The following is a 23,787-nucleotide window of genomic DNA, read 5'->3' as shown; positions in this document are numbered from 1 at the left end:
ACCTGGATATGGGGATATTATGGCAAGCTAGGACATTGCTCAAACATGGAAGCTGAACTATGGGCCATCTACAGGGGCCTTTCAGAAAGGCAAAATGGGTGTGGAGATTGAGACAGATTCTGAGTAGGCCATCAACCAAATCCAACACACTTCTTCAGGGCATCCTATAACAATCAAAATTGACATTAAAAATCAAATTAACCATTGCTGGTCTGTTTGGTTGGTTAGAATATTTTACAATGACATTTAAATTTACACTAACATTTCTTTTCCTTTCTTTTATTTCCTTAAGGCCCCGTTTGTTTTTAGAGATAGAATGGAGGGGATTCATAGTGAGGGGATTAATAGTGAGAAGATTGTTAGTGATTGGATTAATAGTGAGGGGATTAATAGTGAGGAATTGTTAAATTATTTTTATATAAAATAATAAAACAAATAAAAAAATATAAAAAATTAAACATTAATATTTTAAAAAAAATTCTCAATATATAAAAAATAAAAAACATAAAAAAAAATTTTAATCCCCTCACTATTTTTCTAATACAATCTCTATCTCCTCCTTACCAATCCCCCTTCCAAGGGGACTACTAATATCAAAGGATTAATAGTCTCTTCCCCATCTCTCAAAACAAACACCCTATTAGTAATACCAAGAGATTAGTAATCTCAATCCCCCTTCCAAGGGGACTACTAATATCAAAGGATTAATAGTCTCTTCCCCATCTCTCAAAACAAACACCCTATTAGTAATACCAAGAGATTAGTAATCCCAATCTCCTCCCTATAACCCTAAACAAACCAGGCCTAAGTTTCTAAGCAACCACATGCAGGGCAGGTTTGTATAAATTTAAAATTCAGAATGATTACCTTTGTCTCACTTCCCGATTTGAGCTTCCCAGCATATATATCATCCCGCAAGCTCTCCGCAATCTTAATTGTAATCTTTGGCCCAAAATCAGCAACCCGCAAAGCCTAAAATAAATAAATAATAGTAATAAAACAATAACCTCCAAATCGTAGTTATAAAATTTTCCATAACTTCATAAAAATTCAAACAACTAACATGAACTTAAATTTCAAATTCCACTTGTTTATACAGTAAATAAATACTTCCATATTAGTTCGCCAAATATCCTAAAATAAAAAAGACCCTATAATTTTCAAATCATAATTATATACTGTTTTCTGCATTTTCTTCAAAATTCACACAACACATTAACAACTAACATGAACTTCAATTTCAAGCTCCATTTGTTTTTACAGAAAATACTTCCATGTAGCTGCTAAATTGCTGACAATATATATCAAAATATTCATATATACAGACATCCATTCATGAATATATATAAATATATATACCGGGTTAATTTCATTTTTATCCACTAAACTATTGTCATTTTTTCTATTTCATCACTAAACTATCAATTTCATCTATTTAGTTTCTGATTTCGATCCCCATCCCAATCAGTAAGCATAAGCTAATGGGCAAAAAGCTAATTTTACAACTAAAATAATTTAATTCATATAGGTCATGTTTGATTCAAAAGACTAATAGTGAAGTATTAATAATCCTATTAAATTAGTGTAGGATTCACTATCCAATTGGATTAATATCCATTGGATTAATAATCCCACCCCTACCCCATTACTAATAATCCTACAAATTTGTTGGATTAATTATCCATTGGATTAATAATCCTAAACCAAAATGTTAAAACAAACATGAGATAATTGGGCCCACGGATTAATAATCCTAATCCCATACTCTAATCCACCCAATCAAACATGCCCATAAGGGTTAATTTCATTTTCTTCCTCTGAATTATTGTCAAATTATCTACTTAGTCCCTAAACTAGAAATTGAGTACATAAATTAATGTCTATCTAGTTCCTGAGTTAAATTATTTAATTAAAATCAATTTAATGGTCGAAAGAATTACAGAAATAAAATATAATTAATAGAATAAAAGACATTACCTAGTTAAGAATCAAATTTATTCTAGAACAAGCTTAAATTTCTATTATATCTTTGAGCCAAGAAGCATAGGCCATTTGTGTACTTGAAAAACCTTCTCTCTCTCTCTGTTCTGTTTTTTTTTTTTTTTTTTTAACAGTGAAAAAGCAAGTGAGGATAACACCTCCCAACGATCGACGAAGGCCCTGTTTGGTGGACGATTTTTTTTTTTAAAAAAAAATTATAAATTAAAAATTGATAATCAAAAATCAAAAATTAAATTATAACATATCTCTTCAGTTTTCAAATAATTAATTTTTTAAATTTTATTTATATTATTTTTGATTAATAAACTATATATAGAAGATGCACTAAATAGTATCGCATAAATTCTTAAATTAAAATAAATTATAATCACTTTTGGTTAGACATAGCTTGGGTTAATTTAACATTTCTTTAATGGAAAAACAATAAAAAAAATTAGGATGTAAAAAAAATAATTGTAAACTTATAAAACTATAAGACTTATTTATAAAAGCGGAAATTACTTACCAGTAAGATAAACAAAAAAAATTACACAAATATAATCAAACTTTGTGTACATGCAACTCTGAGTTACACCCCTCTATATTTGTATAGTTTTCTTTTTTCTGTTTCACTTTTGAGTAATTCCACCTTTATACAATCTATTGCATAAATCACTTACCTTGATCGGCTTGTTACTTATTTTGATGAGTTTGTAATTATCTTTCTAACTTGAAAATTTCTACATACATAACATTTTTAGTTCATTATACCTTTTATTTTTATATTTTTTTATTACATTTTTATGTTTTTGTAAAATTATTATTAGGCTGTATTTGGTCCACGGATTTGATGAGAGATTTGGAAAAGAAAAGAGAAAGGAAAAATGTGATAAATTACAATTTGCCCCTTTTATGTTTGACCGCTTCCCCACTTTGGCCCTTAAAATTTATTTTTTCATACTTCGGCCATTTATGTTTCAAATTTTTTCATTTTACTCTTAAAGTTAACTTTTGTTAAAAATTAGATAAAAAAATGTCACAATAACTATCACATAACATAAAAAAAATATTTTATATTTAAATTTAAGTTTATGTTATAGGTATATATAAAATATTTTATATCACGTAATCGTCAATGTGTCATTTTCTGTTTAATTTTTAACATAAATTAGTTTTAAGAGTAAATTAGGAAAAACTTGAAATATGAATGGGCCAAAGTGAAAAAAATAAAAAAATAAAAATTTAAAGGGCAAAGTGTAATTTATCCTAAATTATATTTCGATCATAAATCTGATTAGAAATTTGCAAAGAAAAGTATTTAAAAAAAAAAACAAAGATAAATCGAGAAATATTTAGTTTATATTTTATTTACATTTCTCTCTCATTTTTTTGGGTAAATTACGGCCACCTCCCTTGAAGTTTTTGATAATTACACTAGCCTCCCCTCATTTTTTTGAAAATACACGGACCTTTTCTAAGATTTACTTTTGATTTGCAGATTCTCCCAATCTGTTAGTTGACTATTAGTTTGACTAATGGTTTTGTTTTTGTCAATGGTTAGTTGTTAGATTAGTACGTATGAGGATTTCAGTTTAATTTGTATAACATTTGACGTCATTATCTGTAAATTAAGAATAAAATAAATAAATAAATAAATTATTTTTTAGGTAAACAAATTAATTTGAATTATTAAAGTTAAATGAGAGATACAAGAATTTGTATGTATGTAAAGCAATAAATTATATATGTATATATATTTATAGTCAAACCAAATGAATATTTTAAAAAGTTGACTTTTTGACTTTTTTTGATTTTTTTTTTTTTTTTTTAAAATGTGTAAAAAAATAGAGTTGATGTGACTCAAAATAGGTTTGGCTTTTATCAAAGTTCCCAAAAGGGCTTGTTTGGTAGAGCTTAAAGTCAGCTTATTTTAGCTTTTAGCTTAAATTAAGTAGTTTTTGAGTGTTTGGTCTAGCTTAAGTGATAAACTTTTAGCTTAAAATAAGTTTAAAAAGTGATTATTTTGTGAGTGGTTGAAGAGGTGCTTTTTTGAAGCAGCTTAAGCGGGAAGCTGGAATTGAGGGGCAAAATGACTAAAATGACCCTCATCAATCTCAAATATTACCAAATGCTCACTATATAAACAACAATGAAAACACTGTTCACTCCTCTCAAAGAGTGATTGGCGATTTCCGGCATGTGGAGGTGATTTTCGGCGTTGTGCTCTCTCTCTGTCTCTCTTGATGAAGATGAAGATATGGGTTGCTCGATGTAACGACCCCATCACGTATAATGATTAACACTTAATTAATTAAGAAGATTTGGAATTTAATTGTCAAGTATTATAATTTAATCTAGGATTCACGAAAATTATGGAGATTGATTCATATATGATTCTATTAAAGATTTATTTTGAAATTAAAAATTAAGGGTCCAAATGGCTTAAGGAAGTGAAGTTAAGAAGTTGAATCAATTTAATCTTAATTACGGACCCATTTGGGAGTTTGATTAAAATCTGATTCAGATTAATAAATTTAAATATAATTAATTGGGCTCTAAAGGAAATCAATTAGACTAATTAATTTATGTGAGATTTGTGTTTGGGCTAATTAAGATTAATTAAAATTAAATGATGTCCAATTAAATTAAATGTGAATGATATATTAGTTTACTTTTAATAAAATTATATTACAAAGGAATGTTGGTGGATTGGAAGTCCAAGACAACAAGTATATATGTACATCATCAAGTCATGTGTGTGCAGGAAAAACAGAGCCGTGAGGAAAGAATGAAGAACCGAGAGAGAGAGAGAGCACGGCTGAGAGAGAGACCAAGAGAGAGAAAGAAAAAGGAAGAAGTAAGTCTTGGGATATCAAAACTCAAGTTAAAAATTATGAAAAATTCATCTTAAGGTGAGAAATTTTATCTTCTTTCTAGTGTTGTTTACTTAATTTAGACAAAAATTTATTCAAGATGGATTTTGAGAAGATTAAAAATAAAGACTTGAGGATTAATCATAAATTCATAGAAATTGATAACGTTCTTCTTTCCGGGTGAATGGGTCGGACTGGTCCAGGCTCTTCAGGTTCCGGTTCGGGGTGATGATTCCGTCAAATGACCTGCATGCAAGCCCAAAGGGGAACGGGGCCGTCCCCCAGTGAACCCTCCGGCGTGAGAATTAGTAGAGGAAGAAGTAGGGAATATGGAGAGAGGGATCAAGAGAGAGATAACTTAACCTTATTCTTGTCCTTCTATCCTTGCTTATATCCTTTGGTCATCATTTCCCTGTCTCTTGTGACGTGCTTCCTTTCGCCGAAAGCCTATGCCGTAGCTTACCTTGTTCAGGGTGATGGGGCTCTGTTCCGACGGGGGGTGTTGTCGTAATAAATGCTGTGATGGGATGCATTAATGGTGATGTGTTGTGATAATAACTCTGTAGATCTTTGTCTGCTGATGTGGCCCGTGTCCCACCTGCCATGTGCCCAAAGGCCATTGGCCCTCCATGTCTAGATGGCCTCCAGCTGTCCTGGGCTTTGCCAACCGGGTTATGCCATTGGTCCCAAGCGATGGGTTTGGGGTGGTTTGCTGTGGGCCGTATGCCTTGTGGGCCTATCCGTGTCAGAAATTGGATTTGTATGTTAAATCAAGTTAGGTTGAAAAACATGAGTTATGATCCTTTTAATTTGTTAAATTTGGGTTCAATTTAGAGAATTATTCTTGAATTAAGTTCTATAAATTACATGCAACAAGAGTTTATTAAAGATTTGACCCATGCAAATGAGTTAGGTTAATGATTATGGAAATCAACTTAGAAATTAATTATTTTGGATTTGATTTTGTATATGTTATTTGAAATTAAGTTCCATTGTTACATGCACGAGGGAATTCTATAAGCATTTGAATCTATATTTACATGCATCATGGATTTTGAAGAAAATGAGCCATTTAAGTTCATATTTTGAAAAGAAAAAGGAAATGTTTTAAGAAAATCAAGTTTATAGAAATGTGGAATTAATCCTAAAGTTTTGATTTTATAATTAGATTTTTAATCCATGCATGTAATGTAATGTAATTTAAGGATTTTATTCAATTTAGATACATTTTAGAACATCTATGATTATCAATTAAGTTTTTGGTTAAAAATTGGGTTAAGTTGAATTTCTAAGAAATTGATTTGTGTAGCTCATAGTTAAGTTGACTTTTGTTATTAATAATAAAATTGGGTTCTATTTTGTTTTTACATATATCATGAAATTTCAAGAATCTGGAAAGTCTAATCCATATTTTAAAATTGTGGGTTTGATACAAAGAAAATGAGTTAAAACTAAATTTGGACAATTAGAGCATGATTTTGGATAAATGATTTCTAATTGAAATTGTGTACTAAATTATACAATGGTTCTCCATATTTGTGTACCAAAAATACATATTTTGAGGCTTTGAATATCAAATCTAAACTTCAATTACAATTCTGAAAATTCCAGAATTTACGCTGTCCGCTCGAGCGAGGAAAGTCTCGCTCGAGCGTGAAAATCGAGCTCCCAGAAGTTTTTCAAAATTTTACAGTCCACTCGAGCAACCAAAGTAGCGCTTGAGCAAAGACCCTTTTTTCAGCATATTTTGAAAAATTGCATTTAATTTACATTTTTATTCTCATCTCTTTCCAAAGCATTGTAGACATGTTTTATGACTCAATAAGGATTAATAAGCTAACAATCAACATTAATGAGTTGATTAAAGAATAAGTCATTAACTTAGTGATACTTGATTAAGAAGCCAAGTGAGGAATTGGTTTATTCAGAAAAGAATGATTTAGTAAGAAAATGGGTTTGTGAAATAAGAACCCGATTCATTTAACTAAAGAAAGAATAAGCGTAGTGGACCTTCGAATTATTTAGAAAGAAAACAAGAAAGTCAAGTTTTATCAAGGGAGTAATATTGTGCTTCAATGTGTATATGTTATGTGTTTGTGTAGGTCACGCACTATTGTCTGTTTGATCTGTCTGATCTGCTTCTGCTACAATTTGTGAGTACTAACTTAGTAAAGCTATATTCAATTTTATTTATTTTCTGTATGATGAATTAATATCTATTTTCTGAAATGATATGTTTTGTACAATGAATGATTGTCTAATTTCTAACAATGTATTCGTGGCATCCTTAGCATCATGTGATATATGTTACATGTTACCCGGTATCAGAGGTTCCATTATGAAACTTATTATGTCTGTCATCTGTTACCCGTACCGGAGGCTCCATCATGGAGCTTAGCATGTAGTTTCTCTGTTACCCGGTATCGGAGGTTCCATTATGGAACTTATTATGTTTGTCATCTGTTACCCGTACTGGAGGCTCCATCATGGGGTTCAACATGTTTATTCTCTGTTACCCGGATCCGGAGGTTCTTTTATGGAACTGGTTATTCATAACCACCATATGTTCTGCATCTGTTCTATTAGCGCTAATGGATGTACCATGTATAATTAAGCATGAATTCTGATTTCTGTATTTGATTTGAACAAAAATATGAATATGAATCTGTTTATGAATCTGAATTATGATTTCTGAATTTGGAATGGACATCATTCATTAAAACCCTTTACTCTGTTATTATTTACTGGGCTGTAGCTCACTGTATTATTTATATATGTAGGTGATCAGGCGCGTGACCAGGCTTAGAGGCATATGCCTGGGATTTGTTTTTGTCAGCCAACCTATGTGCCTCATGTGGAGGTTCTGCATATGTCTAGTGACTATGGTTATGTGATTTAAAGTTTAAGTTCTGTTTTCTTGTTTGGTTAAACAAGTCTTGTGTATTTTGTAAATGGGGCTAAGTCCATTTTTGTCTAATCTGTATATATATTATGACGTAAGGATGATGTGTATATATGTACATAAAAAAGTTTAAAATTTTTCTGTCTCATATAAGTTTGTACAGCTCCATAGACGTTATATATTTGTTATTTGCTTTTGCTAGCCCCTAATATTATGTTAATTTGTCTCAGAGACCTTTGGTAATCCCAGGATTACTGGCCAGTTACTATGCTAAACCTATAGGGGCAGGTTTGGGTCGTGACACTTGATCTGCAATCTCACTTTCTCTCTCTGCTCATGGTTGGGTCGATCTCGTCTTTCTCTCTCAATCTGATCTGCAATCTCACTAGATCTCATCTCTCTCTCTCTCTCTCTCTCTCTCTCTCTCTCTCTCTGTTGCAGACCACCGCTAGGGTCGATCTCGGCTAGAGTTGCAAACCACCGGCGGCGTACGGATGGCTTAGGAAGGAAGAGAAGGGAAAAAAATTAAATAAATTAAACAAAAATAATAATTAAAAACAAAATAATAAAAATAATATTGAACAAAATAAATTAAACAAAATAAATTGAAATAAAAATAAAAAAAATAAATTAATCAAAATAATAATAAAAATAATTTATTAATATTGAAATAAATTGTGCAATTTATATCCATTAAATAAATTACACAATTTAATTGTAATGAAAAAGAATAATAAATTAAAAAAGTAACAATTTTTATATTATTAATTGTAATAAAAAAAATTAATAAAAACAGAATCAGAAATGTCAAAAAAATTTAATATTGTATATTTTTGTAACGAATTAATTATTAATTGATACTAATTAATAACAGTTGTTGATTATTAATATTATTTGATACTAATAAAAATTAATTATTAATATTAAGGGGTACTTACGTATAGATCCTAATAAGTGGACTTATTATGTAATAGGTCTTATAGGAAAAATTTGTCATAAAAAAAGTCACTAATTGTAAGTTTTAGTGACAATTTATAAAAATCATGACAAAAAAAGTCACAAATTGTCAATTTTTAATGACATATATAAAAAATTGTCACACAAATTTTCATTTTTAGTGACAATTTTACCAAGACTTATTTTCAATAGGACTTGATGGGAATTAAGTCCAACTATTAGGACTTAATAGTAGTTTACCCTTATATTTTAATTGATACTAATTAATAATTTTAGTATTAATTCAGACTAATTAAGCCATTAATTGATACTAATTAATAAATTTAGTATTAATTGATACTAATTAATTTATAATGGAAAAAATTATTACAATAATACTTCTATTACATTTTTATCAAGTGTATAATTTTTATATTAGTTGATACTAATTAATACTAATTATATTAACTTTTATTAATGAAATAATTTTTTTAAATTAAAATTGAAAAAAAAAATGACAAAATTATCATTTTTATATCATATAAGGGCAAAAAAGTCAATTATACAGAAAAAACTATTTTATAGCTTATTTATCAAACACTATTATGCTACTTAAATCTATAATCCCATAGCTACACCAAACAGGTTACCAGCTTATGCTCACAGCTGTAAGTTATAATTTGTTAAGTTATAATCTATAATCATTTTCACACAGCTCTACCAAACGAGGCCAAAGTAGGCCTTATATAATACTACTCAAATAAATTCATTGCTGTCCCAATTTAATTTTTATTAATTTAGATTTTTTTTTATTAATTTAGATAGTGAGTCTCATCAAGTTTATTTTATTTTTCAAAAGATAACTAAACTATATGATGTTAAGTGTTAATTAAAAACTGCCAAATAACTTATTTTTATATTTATGTAATTGATTTTTTAATTTGTTTTATTATCACTTTTGCATAACAATAGGTTGGGGTGCAACTCGGGTGGTTCGGTCAGGTTGAAAGTTTATTCAAACTTAGTCCAAGTTGTGCTGAGACTTGTCCAGGCCCGCCTAGGCCCAAATTGTAACCTGAGTTTGTCTGCCCAAGTCCAACTGAGTTAAACCCATGTTGTACGAGTTACCCAAATTGTACATGAATTTTAGTTTTTTTTTTAAGGCTAAATTATTAATTTATTAAAATTAGACTCTATTTATATATATTTTTAGAAAATTATTAATAATATCAAAAAAAAAAAATTATATAATGTAAGAGAGATGTTGTTATGATAGTCTTTACAATTTATGAGTGAGAATAAAAAAATGTAAGGTTGTCTTACTTGTGTATATAATATATATTAAATTTAATTTAATAATTTAATAACTTTAATATCATGTAATGACTAATAATTTATATATATATTTAATATTTTATATATTGATATATATATATATATATATATAATTCGATTTTCAGGTTACTCGGGTTATTTGATATTTTTTCCCAAACTCATCCAAATTTAATTCGGACTTCCAAAATTTTGTCCAAACCCGTACCAAATTCAAAAATATATTGTCCAAATTCTAAAAAAATTCAAGCTAGGCTCAGGTTGAATCCGTTCAAGTTGCACCCCTAATAATAAGTTCAAGTTGCACGCCTAATAATAAGTTATTTTAAAATATACATCATTTTATGTTTACCATATATAAGTTATAACATTTGTGGTGTTTCCTCTTGGACAACCTCGAATCTCCAACTATTCTCCAACTATTAAACACATCTTTAGGAAAGCAAATAAAGTGTGGATGCTTTGGCAAACTATGGAATGCTCATGGTAGATGGCAATTTTCATGTTTTCTCCTCCCCTCCAACCACCTACATTTCTTGGACTGTAATGAATTATGCTATGGGGATCCTAGATCTATGTACAAGTTTATTGATGAGTTTGGCTTATCTCAAGTTATCATCTCAATTTAAGAGAGCATTTGGACTTGATAGAACCATTTTGGAATCGATTTTAATGATCCGAATTGTTTACTTTTTAGGACTCGTTGAGTAGAATATTCATACAAAAAATAAAATAATTGGATGGCGATAGTTATATATTTGAATTATATTTGTTTTAAAAAAATAGACGACAAATATAATTTCAAGAATAACTATTTATTTTTTGTAATATAAATTTGTTTCAAACATATAGCTACTATGTCCGATCATCTTAATTTTTTGTATGAATATTCTATCCAACGAGTCTTAAAAAATGAACGGTTCAGATTATTAAAACGAGAGATATGATAGGCTCCACGGATTCCTCAAGTTTTTTCATGTTGAGATCTCAATATAAGAGAAACCCAATCCCTTATTTATCTATGAAGTCTTCATTTACCACAAAAATAGAAATAAATAAATTGTGGTGTTAATTATCACAAATGTCATTACTATTTTTTTTTTCAATTATAAGTATAAAAAAAAGTGAGTCATAAATAAACAACCATATAAGGTATAACTAAAATAATAATCGCACATTTAATAGTTATCAACAAAAATATCTCTAATATTAAAATTATAAAACTAACCCTCCCATTAACGCCGTTAGTCACAGAAGAGATCAGTGTAATTTCAAAAAAATAAAAAGAGACCGGTGTAATTGTTAAGAATCTCAAAAGAAATGACTGTAATAGTTTTTTTTTTTATTCATTTCAATCCTGTACTCAAACTTAAATGAGAGAAATTATAATTCAATCCACTTCTCAAAAAATAATTATAAATTCATAAAAAAAAAAATTGTGATTTTAATTATTAATATTTATAAAATATATCACTAATTTATAATTATTATTTTTACATACCACTTGTATGATATTTCTCCTATAAAATTTTGTTGTGGGACCCATTGGCAATGCCAAAAATCTTGTTGCACGCTTTGAAGAAAAGATTTGTCTTTTACTGTAAATTGCATGAGGTTTTGCCTCGAAAATATTCAAAGCTTTTTATTTTTATTTTTGCTATAGGAAGAAAAGCCTTCTATTTTAAAAAAAAAATTATAAAAAAATATAAAAAGATGACAAAATAATTACATTTTATTGGGATGTTTTCCCCCATCTAAATAAAATAAAAATAAAAATGGACTGTTTCTAAAATTACAAAACAAGCAGAAAAAAAAAAAAAAAACTACAAGACAATTTGTACTTTAAAAACAATTTTGTCTCTTGCACCTTCTTTTGCTTCAATCCTCTCTTCTCTCCTAGTTCCAAAAAAAAAAAAAAAAAAAAAAATCTCTCTTCTCTCCACTCTCGCCTTTCTCTTTCCTTCCCTTGCTCTTTATTATAATATGAAAAATGTTTGGGAGCACTAATTAGTGCTCCCACTAATTAGGTGACAGTGGGTCCCGTCATTAATGATATGATGTTTTGTTCTTGGAGTTATATTTTTTTTTTATTTTTTTTGCTTTTTTAATGCATTAGTGTTATTAGTGGTGATGTTTTTAGTGGGATGAATCATTGTTGTTATAATATTTTGGCAACTATCTTCCACCACTGGTCACCCTTCTCCACATTTTCTTGTCCTCTTTTGCCATGTCTATTCCTTTTTTGACCCTCCCAAATTCTCTTTTGCCATCCTTCCTCATCCTCATCCACCACTCCCAGTCTGTCCTCTACCCTCCTCCGAAATTGCAGAAGAGAAAATGAGGGGAGACAGAGATAGAGAGAAGGTGCAAAGGGTTAAACTGTCCATTTTTTTTCCATGTGTTTGTAAGTATTTTTTAGAATGAATTGGTGAAAAATTCACTCTGGCAATTGTCTTAGTCATTAGGTCTAGTGATTTTTTTTGTTAGTGGGAGGTCCTCCATTTTTAAAATAATTTGGTGAGAAGTCTTAGAGAATATTTTGTTCTTGATTTTACCCCTTAATTTATCTGTTAACTTTTTTTTTTATCTATTGACTTTTCATTTACCATTTGTGCAAATATATATCTATCTATTCAAATTTATATTTACTTATTCAAATTTTTTTCTATATGTTCGAATTTATATATATCTGTTCAATTTTTTTTTTCTATCTATTCAAATTTTTTTCCACTTATCTGTTTAAAATTTTATTATCTGTTGAAATTTACCATCTGATCTCCTAAATTTTTCCTATCTGTTCAATTTTTTATGTTAAAATTTTATCTGCACAAACTTTTTTTTATTTGTTAAAATAGTAATTTTAACAGATAGGTGTAAAATAGCAATTTGTATATGTTAAAATAGCATTTTTTTTATCTGTTTCAACATATCTAATTTGTTGAAACAGATCTAGTCTTTCTCACTCTCTTCATAAGAAGAAAGTAGAACAAAATTAAATCAGATTTTTTTATCTAATTTTTCTCACTCTATTCATAGAAAGAAAAAAAAGTATAAGGAAATGAAAAAAGAAAAAAGAAGAAAAAACTTATCTATTGCAAAATTTCATCATCAAGAGAGAAAAAAAAAATACTCTATTGCAAAGTTTCATCATCATCAACATCAATAATAACAACAACTACTACAAAACTCAAATCTAGATAGAGAGGTAGAGAGACATCAAACAAACATGTATATCAATATATATATATATATATATATATCAATAATGTTGATGAATAAATCTTGATCTGTAGCTCTACCGTGGTGACGGCGGAAGTCCCACTCGTTCTCGATCCAGTCTGTGGGGGATTGGGGAGTCCGGTGAGGTGGCGACTCGATTGCACCATACGTGGTGGTGATCTGTTGTGGCGTTATGGCAGTGAAAAGAAGAGATAGAGAAATGAGAGGTGAATGTGGGTAGAGTTGTGGAGATTGACAATGAAGTCACAGCGGAGCTCGTTGGTCGCGTCAGACGAGGTGACGTAGCAGTCACAGTGGCATCAAAGGAGGCGTCAGATGAGGCGACAAAGAAGGAGGCGATAGGCATGGCAATTTGAACCCGGCCCAATAAGGACATGGACCGCCCAGCCCTAATAAGCCGGGTTTTCCCAGAAATTTACACCTCATAGGGCCGAGATTGGTATTGAAAAATGGATCCTCGACGGTTTTTCGGCTAGGGATAGTGATAGGTTCCCCCCGCCCCGCTTTTGTCCCGAATCATCCCCGTACATATATATATATATGTATATGTTTAGGATTTTTCTATTCACTCATTTCTCTTCTCTTCTCTCAGAATATGTGTGTTTGTATGTATCTATTTGGATTTTCCTTCTTTTTCTAGCCTAGTTCTCTATTTTTCTTCTTTTAATTTCAATTTTTTTATGATTATTTTTCTTCATATATATATATACACTCTTCCTGAGTATATATATTCTTCTTCTAGAAAACTAGGAAATAGAATTTGGGTCTGTAGCTGTATATATAAATAAATATATATGTGTACATAATTATGTGAATTTGGTGTCCGAAAGATTGAGAGCATTGGTTCTTGCAGCATGGTTTCTAGGTTTTGTTCTCTTATGGAGAACGTTGGAGATATGTTTTTGCATGCAAGTTGATTGATTCTCTCTATTTGGGTTCAATATCCTTCAATTTCTAGTGAGTGCTTCAATTTCTAGCTTTACACATTCCGATCGGTACACTTTCTTTGATTTGATCTGGGTTTATTTTGATTTCTCTCTAGTTTTTTGATTTCAAGCTGTTTTTCAAATTTTATGCTGTTGTTGTTTTATTTTGTTTAATTTTTTTTTTTTTTTTTTTGTGTGTGTTTGTTTTGGGGGCCAAGGAATGTTCAGGGTCGGGAAAACCTGATCCCCGTTAGGGGACAAGAGTAGGGACAGTGATAGGTTTCTAGTTAGGAATTGGGGCGGGGGAATTTTCATCATCAGGGATTGAGGACGTGAAATGTGATCCTTAACCTCGCCCCAGCCTGAGCCCGTTGCCATCCCTAGGAGGCGATGAAAGAGAGAGAGAGGAGAGGAGAGGACCGGTTTTATTTTTTGGCAATGTATGTCATATGTATATATAGAGAGTATTTTGGTAATTTAATCTGAACTTATCCTTATGAACAAGCTAATTCAACACTTGGACTTCTTACCATACAAAATTCAAAATTAAACTTTTGGTATGAGGGTCCTATTTTTGATCTTCCCACTTGTATTGTTTTTAAAGAAGTCCCAGTAAAAATGAAATCATTTAACCAAATTTTCCTCCTTTTTTTTTTGTTTTTGTTTTTTACTTTTTATTTTATTTTAATATATGTGGTTGATTATGTGTCCTACATGTACTTTTGAAGAAAATTCCAGGGTGAGTTGGAGAAAGGTTGTAAAAATTATCCAAAAACTGGACTTGAAGGTTGTTGACATGGTCATAATGTGTTGTGGACCAAACTCGTTCAAATGCTGCCATAAGCTCAATTTCAGAGACTCCATGCACGGCACGCCGCCAGGATGATTTGTAGGAAATTTATGCACTCTTCAAATATTGTTTTTAAATTTATCTATAGTCAGGTGTTGAGGATTGAATTTTAATTGTTTAATATCTAAATAAATCAGCAATTATAAGAGTTCACATCATTATTTGTAAGCTTTGAAGGGATGTTCTACGAATTTTAAGAATTTTTGTGCTAAAAGAAGAAAAAAAAAAATCATAGAAATATGTTTAGCAAAATTTAATGTGATTTTTTGGAAAATTTACTTTTTCCAACCATCACTGTTACTTTAGACCTACTCTAATAGGGTTTCTATTTGATAGCTATATATAAATTTGGGTGCACCTAACTTTATAGCAGTTGGGTGTTCTAACGTGATTGATTTTGATTGTCAACTAAATAAATCACATTAAATTAAATCTGCATCATAAATTTTAATTTAATTTTTTAAAGTATATGACACTTTTTTTTTTTTTATTTTATTTTTTATAAATTCCTAAAATGTGTTAATGAGATTGTTCATAATTTAAAATGTATTGACTGTCCACTAAACCACATTAAATTAAATAAATAATTAAATCTACATAATAAATCTTAATTTTTTTTAAAAAAAAGCACATAGCACTTTTTTTTTTCTTTTCTTTTTTTTCCTTACAACTTCCTAAATGAATACCCTGGGACTGATTGGTTGCAGATCCCAATGGTCAGTTCCACCTTATGTGGAGATATGCTTACATGTAATCCAACTAATGGCACAAATAATTCCCTATGTTTAAGTGGGGTTCAACGTGAATTGTGTGTTAGTATTTCTAGAAAGTTGATAATAATATATAATTAATAAAACAATACAATGCACAAATTTACAATATATGTATATTATGAGAAATATATATATATATATATATATATATTACAAACTAACAAAACTTTAAATTGTTATGTAATATTGAAAACTAAAGTAGGATCCACATCTAATAATCAAATAGGCAAGTTTGGACAAATCAAAACAAGTTTTGTATTAAAACAAGAATAATGCTTGGGACCCCCTTTTGGGGGTCACCCCCTCCCTTGTCACGTGGCGGGTGGTGATTGGAGGAGCAGGAAAAAAAAGAAAAAGAAAAAGAAAATGTAACCAATGAGAGAGAGAGGGGGTCAAAGGGGGTGGGGGAAAAGAGGGGATGAATCATTGTTGTTAAAACAATTTAACTAAATACAAACTCGTTCATCTAATAAACATATTTAAGTAAATAAAGTTGAATTTAGGCCTCGTTTGAGAATCCTCCCTTTTAGTCAAAAAGTCAAAAAGTTACTAAATTAGCCAAAAAGCCAACAACCCATACCAAAAACTCAAAGATTCTCTTTTCTCTCTACTTTTTGCACATATTTTCGTAAAAAGTCATCCCAAACATACTAGTTTTTTTAGTTCATATTTTAGCCAAATAGTTAAAAAGTTACTAAATTAGCCTATTCCCAAACGAGGCCTTAGTATGAATTAATAAATTAACTTGATCATCTTGTTTACTTCATTAAACTTCTTTTGCAATGAATGGGAGATGAGGTAGTGGTGGAAGTGGAGTTGAGTTAGGAAATTTTCTCATTGCTTTAAATGTTTTCACAAGATGTAATTTATTTAGAATAATGCTACATGTATTAATTAGTGTATTAATATATAATGTGGCATAATTTTAGAGGTTTTGAGTATTTGTAATTTATATAATAAGTGGGGTCAATAATAATATTATAACATTAGTTGGTACACCAATTAGTACACTAATTAGTGCATGTAGTACTACCGATTTATTTATAAGTGTGGAACGTATTTTTGAGTAAAATAATGCTATATGTACCAATTAATGTATTAATTAGTATACTAACAGATGATGTGACATAATTTTAGAAGTTTTGAGTATTTGTAATTTGTATAATAGGTGGAGTCAGTAATAATAATATAACACTAATTGATACATTAATTGATGCATATAATATCACTGTTTTGAGTAAGGTAAGATCTCAAATTGAGACGCTAGGTGTCTATAAAGTATTAGCTAATATATTGGAATAGGTCCGGCGGACTGAAGTGTAACTACTTGGAGAGGGGTTGATTGGCATTCCCTACAATAGCCATCCTTTTTATCTTTTTTATTTTTTTTTTCACACCATTTCTTTATTTTTCTCTGTATTTTTTTTTAAAAAGTCAAAAAATATATTTTAGATCGTCCCAAACAATTTATCTAAGTTATATAATTTTAGAATTCTTTACAGAGGTTTATCTCAACTCAACTAAAAAGAAGAACCTTTGGATGAAGTATATCTCTTAAGCAACTAGAGTTTTACAAGCAAGAAGACTTCTACGGAGGAGTAACTTAGAAGAAATTTTTATTTATTTATTTATATTTATTTTTTATTTTTAAGTTTTAATTGTGTTATCAAATTTTATCTCACATAATAACTTGATTATAAATTTAAATGAATTTAAACATATTTCAAACAAATGAAATTTGAACCGTTCAGAATTTCAAGTAAAGTTCCATAGCTGGACTATTTTTTATTTCTTAATTTCATTTATTTTTTGTTAGTAAATCACTCATTGCTTTATGTGTCTATGAAAATTTGATAAAATATTATGAAGAATATTAGGAATATTAACAATCTTACTAATACACTTATAAGTTGATGTAGGTCACATTTCAAGTGATGGTTGATCTTATCAAAACTTATCAATGTGTTAGTAAAATTATTAATAAATGTGTGAGTATCCCTAGTATTGTTATAATATTATTGAGTAATATTAGGGATATCAAAATTTCTACCAAATATTTTATCAAATGTATAGATGTAAGATTCACATGTGAAACATTTGATAAAATATTTGTTAAAATTTTTAAAATTCCTAATATTTTTCAATTTTTCATTTTCCATTTCCATTTTTTAATTTTCCAAACATTTTCCACGATGTAAATTAATACCCGGAACACGCACGGTAGTTTGGTAACTTCTTCCTCCAAAGGGCTAAAATTGAATTAATCACTCTAAACTCACAGCTTTCCAACTAACCAATTCTGTCACAGTCCAATCAAATTCTCTGGCTTGCATCATCAAGAATCTCATTGGTCTGTCACGTTTACAAGTCGCGCTAAAATCTCCCAATTTTCTGAACAAACGTTCCACTTTCTCTCTCCTTTCTCTCCATTTTCCTCAAAAACCAAAAACCCTACCCTATATATAACACGCCATAAACATCTTCTCCGATCAAATCAAATCCTCCAAATCCACATACATTTACAGAGTTCAACTCAGTTCAATTTTATTATGGCAATAACATCACGATCTCTAGAAGTGACGATCATTTCAGGAGAAAACCTGCGACTCGATCGGACTCGGCCTGTGAAGAAGAACGCCTTCGTCGTGGTCCGAACCGACTCGTTTCCGATCTCTCAATCGACGAATCTCGACATCGATGGCGGTAGCTACCCTACCTGGAACCAAACGCTCCTCGTCGACATGCCGGTTCACGCCCGGTTCTTGAATGTGGATGTACAATGCCGCTCTAATTCCGGAGACAAGGTCGTCGGAACGGCGAGAATTCCGGCTTCGGACTTCGCCGGAGGTTACTTTCCCGAGAACTACTTGCATTTCTTGAGTTATAGGTTGAGGGATAGTGGAGGTGAGAGAAACGGGATTGTTAATCTTTCGGTGAGAGTGAAGGTTCCAGAAGGTTCTGTAAGAGTTGCCGCCTCCTCTGCCGCCACTTCGTGTTCGCAGTCGCGGCCGTCGATGGGGTTTCCGGCCGCCGGAAAGGTTTCTGGTGGGATTGTCTCCGGCGTTCCGGTTTGGTCTAGGCATTACTGATTGGTGCAAATTGATATGCATGGGTTTGAAGTAAAAGGGTGAACTGTTGATTGGATTGGAGAGTAATGTGTATATATTTGAGAATGATTGTAAGTGTATTGAAATCGATATAAAAAAATTTAATAATAAAAGATTGGAACTTTTTTTTTTTTTTTTTTTTGTTGATAAATTCTTCTTTTAAGAGTTATTCTATTTAATTCATATACTTTTTAATTATTCCATTAGATCTTATTTGAAATTAGAAGACTAAACCAGCTCCAATCTCTCATGATGTTGATTGTTATTATATTTTGGTAGTTCCTATGCATCAAGATATTGATTGTCATTATATTCATATTAATTTGAAATGAATTTTTGTCATTGTGTTGTTAATTATATGATGTGAATTGATGTGAATCATATAATTGAAATAAATATTCACATCTTATATTCATATTAATTTGAAATGAATTTTTTTCATTATATTATCAATTACATGATGTAAATATTTATATTAAAACATACGAATGTGAACGTTCACATCACTGCATGTTGTGAATAAGAATATGTTGTCAATTAAAAATATAACATATTGTGAACATTTACATCACTACATTAGATGAGAGAATTTTTCGGAAAGGTGTTGTGAACGTTCACATCAGATAAGAGAGAATATTCACATTATTTTTAATGTGTTGTCAATTAAAAATAAGAAAGTTCACATGTTGTGAACGTTCACATGTTGTGAACGTTCACATTACTACATTAGATGAGAGAATTTTTTTTGGAAAAGTGTTGTGAATGTTCATATCAGATGGGAGAGAATGTTCACATTATTTTTAATGTGTTATCAATTAAAAATATATTCACGTTATACAATAATATAAAATAATAACGTCAATATTATTTAATTTGTGTATGAAATTTCTTATGTCTTGGTTTGTTTCTTTCTCTCTCCACATTAAATATCAATAATAAATATAAGGGCATAAGAGGATAAAAAAATGTAAATTAAGAAAATGACTTCATGGAATAAAAGTTTAAATACATGGAACTAAAAATTCATTCATGAACTTCTTAGGTTAAAACACTTCTAAATGAAATTTATTAATAAAAATCCCTAAAATGAGATTTATTGTTGAGTGAATGCATCTTCTATTTTCATCTCTTTATTTTTAATTATTTCTCGATTAAAATCAAAGCAATTTATTATATGGTAAGAATGTCATTTTAAATCCGATAATAATTTTGCTTTCAATTGACAGAAAAGGAAAAGAAAAATAAAAATCGTTTTATTTTTCTTATTGTGTTCAATTGTTGCATGAATAGGAAAATATATGTTATGTTATAATTATTTTCTAGAAGAAGACACTTTCTCATGTAAAAAGCTCACAATTAAGTATCGTGAGAAAGTTTAAATTGTTTTTATAAATAAATTGAACAGTTAACAGAAAAGTAAAATCATTTTTATAATCTTTTTCTTTCCTTTTTTCCTTTTTAATTTTTTAAAAAAATACTTTTTTATATAACATTTTTGACAATTGAACAGAACTTAAAACAAAATAAGAACATAGAATTGCATGTGAGCACTTGTAGTATAAGAGAGGTAATACGTGACGTGATGCTTGTGAAAAAGAATGAATTTCATGAAATGCTTTGAATTCATCTTCTATAGAAATGAGATTGATATTTTTTTTGGTGATTTGTGCTAATTTAATTTTCTCTCATTATGAGAGTTATAATTTACATGTAGTTGTTGAGCTGGGGCGGATTTAATAATTGGTTGTTAGTTTTTTATTGACTTTTTAATTATTGTGAATTAGTGATCTGTTTGATTATATAAATATTTCTCATAATTATAATTACTTTCTTATCTCTGTTATCGATTAACAAAATAAAAAAATTATCATTCTATAAACAAATGCATGAATTTTAGTTGTTAAATAATACCCGAATCTTTGGACAATACTCACTCTTAAAATCGGCTTACAAAAGGTAAGTGCATGTGCAAGATTTAAGAGAGACTTAGGTGTACGTCTTAATAAGTGAACTTATTAACCAATAGGTCTTATGATAATTAATGACGTTTTCCATCAAGCACCATTAAAAAATGTCACTAATTGTTAATTTTTAGCAAAAGTTTGAAAATTGTCACAAAAATATCACTAATTATACGTTTTAGCGACAGTTTAAGAAAATCATCGCAAAAAATCACTAATTTTCAACTTTTAGCGACGGTTTAAAAAATTCGTCACAGAAAAATGTCAGTAATTAAAAGTTTTAGAGATAATTTATAAAAATCGTGATAAAAAAAAGTTATCAATTGTCAATTTTTAGCGACATATGTAAAAAATTGTCTTAAAGATTATTTTTAGCGATTATTTTATTAGAGCTTACTTTCAAGAGGACTTTTGAGAATTAAGTCTAACTATTATAACATATTGATAGTTTACCCATCTATAATTATTAGGTTTTTAACATATGTCCCCACTTTTGTTATTTTTAGGAAATATATGGTAGTTTAATTATTTTTATTCTTCTAGGACCATATCCAATGATTCATCAATTCTGTTATCAAATTTAAATTTAATGAAAAAAATAACATTTTTCTTGTACTAATAGTTTCATCAAATGAGTATCAAATCGAGGATATAAAAAATCTTTCACTAAATTGATGACGCCTAGAAACTTTCATCAAATCACTATCCATAAGCGTTGGATTTTCACCAGATGTCCTCTAGATGACCACCTTTAGACAAAAAATTGTGAAAAAAATACATTGGCCAGTCGATCAACCAGACATCCTCTGGGTTGTTCGTCCAGTGTTTTGATGAAAGCTCAAAATTTTCTGTTAGAATACTTGATATCAAATGGAGTTTTTACTTAAATGTTTACTTAAATTTGATGAAAAAAGATGTGCCGTTAGAGATGCTTTAATACAACAAATTGCATAAATTTGAAAAATACAAGACAAAAATTCAAAGAATGTTTGGAGCATAGCAAAACTTTGTCATGAGAGCAAATGATGGTTTGTCATAAATACAAGCAAAATTTAGGTTAGATTTTTTTTTTTAATTTTGAATTTTTTGAAAAAATGTATAAAAAATAGAGAAATAATGTAACTTAAAAAAAGTTAAAAGTTAAAACGTTAGCTTTTAACCTCTTGGTTGTAATTACACTCTATTTAAATGGGGTGATTTTGTAAGAAATGAGAAAAAAAAAATATTTAGTTTGTTTAGTTTTAGTTTTTTGAATTAAGTTTTTTAAAAATTGATATTTTTATTTTTGCGTATTTTGTTTTTACTTTTTTAGATGCATCTTATTTAGATGTATCTAAAAAGTAAAATATTTGTGGCAAAATTTTTTAAAAAAATTAATAAATACACAAAAATATGAAAATATACTGTATTTTCATTTTTTAATATATTTTTGATATTTAGTGAATTTTTTAAAGATTTTTTTTACAAAAATTATACTTTTTAAGTGTATTTATGTTAGGTGTGTCTAAAAATTTAAAAAATTGCTTAAAATATTTTAAAAAATTAGTAAAAATAAAAAAATAAGAAAAATAAGAAAATAGAATTTTCTGAAAAGTGTTTTTAAAAAACTCAAACTAAGCTAAATGATTATTTTTTTAAGTTTGGTATATAAGTTGAGTGAGAAGAAGTGAGAAATGATAAGAGAGATATTCGCTTACTAAACATATTTTATTTCTTGCCAAAAGTGGTTAGATTTGGTGAAATATTTATAATACTAAGATTGCCCCTTAAAAGGGGTATATCACATATTATGTCATTTTTTTTAGTTATAAGATACATATGAGTGTGTATGATATAGTCTTTCACCCCTTTCTAATTAACTATAAATAGAAGACTAGCACAGTGGGTCTATTCGATACAGTTTCTAGTACATTAAAATTTGGAATAAAAAAAAATAGAAGTTACTAACATCTCCAAATAATTAGTTTATTAAATTATTTTTTTCTCATTATCTATAAACAAAAGCTTCACCAAATACTTAACTCAAATTTCTATTTTTTAAAAAATAATAATAATTATAAATAACTCCATAAATTGTACTAAACAATCCCAATATATAAGATAATAAACAAATCATCATAAGAAAATAAAGTTATCATAGCATTGTTGAGGGAATAAATAACTTCAAAATAAATGAAGCAAAAATTTAACATTATTAACATGTGATATTACTAACAAATAATATAATTAGACATGTGATAATAACTCCACTATTCATTCAAATATAATTTTGTAATTACCATAGATATATATTAGTAAAATTAGTTATACTTGCATAATTATTTGTTATTAAATGATAATTTTAACATATCAATAAATAATAAATATTTTATTTTTATTTATTTAAATTACATCTATACACCGTTTTTATATATAGCTGCCTCCTTCAAGGAAGCGCCCGAGTAACTGGAGGGAAATATGGTCGTTGACGATGACGGCTATAAAAAAAAGTTGATCGTATCATATATGCAAAAAAGAAATCATGACCTCATAGTGCCCTTGACAATGACAAAGAAGTGTTTTGTGCGTGAAACGCATTGTTGATGCCAAAAGTGACCTCCTTCGTGAGAGAATTGTGAGCCATGTGCTTTGGTTGTTAAGATGGAAAAAAAATAATAAATAAATTACACTCACTCCCTCTAAATTTTAAAATTAAAAAAAAATTAATCTCACACTTTTAATATAATTTTATTCATCTCTCTTAAAATTTTAATTTATATAGTAATTAAATTATTTTTTATCTTTAATTTGTTAGTTATATAAATTAAAAAATAAAATTATTATCTTTTCTCTATTAATTTATCCTTGTTGATTTTAGTGCATATCTACAATTTAGGGTTGGTTTGGCATAACCTATATAATCCATCT

The 23,787-nt window shown here is 29.0% G+C and overlaps 1 protein-coding gene across 7 annotated transcripts in view; it reads right to left on the bottom strand.

The window, feature by feature from the left end:
• Positions 1 to 23,787, bottom strand: part of LOC114295690 (cell division protein FtsY homolog, chloroplastic) — a 165,080-nt gene that overhangs the window by 7,604 nt on the left and 133,689 nt on the right. For 4 of the 7 annotated variants that reach the window (XM_082869677.1, XM_082869678.1, XM_082869679.1 and 1 more), the window contains exon 2: positions 868 to 972. In XM_082869677.1, coding sequence (XP_082725803.1) covers positions 868 to 972 — 105 coding nt within the window. Of the gene's footprint in view, positions 1 to 2; positions 165 to 867; positions 973 to 23,787 lie in introns of all 7 variants that reach the window. The other 3 variants (XM_082869680.1, XM_082869681.1, XM_082869682.1) reach the window with 1 other exon arrangement.

The sequence above is a fragment of the Camellia sinensis genome, chromosome 5 (genome assembly GCF_055761805.1).
Source record: "Camellia sinensis isolate YWXY chromosome 5, ASM5576180v1, whole genome shotgun sequence".
In the NCBI taxonomy this organism is placed as follows: Eukaryota; Viridiplantae; Streptophyta; class Magnoliopsida; order Ericales; family Theaceae; genus Camellia; species Camellia sinensis.
This window is presented reverse-complemented; position numbering and strand designations above follow the sequence as displayed.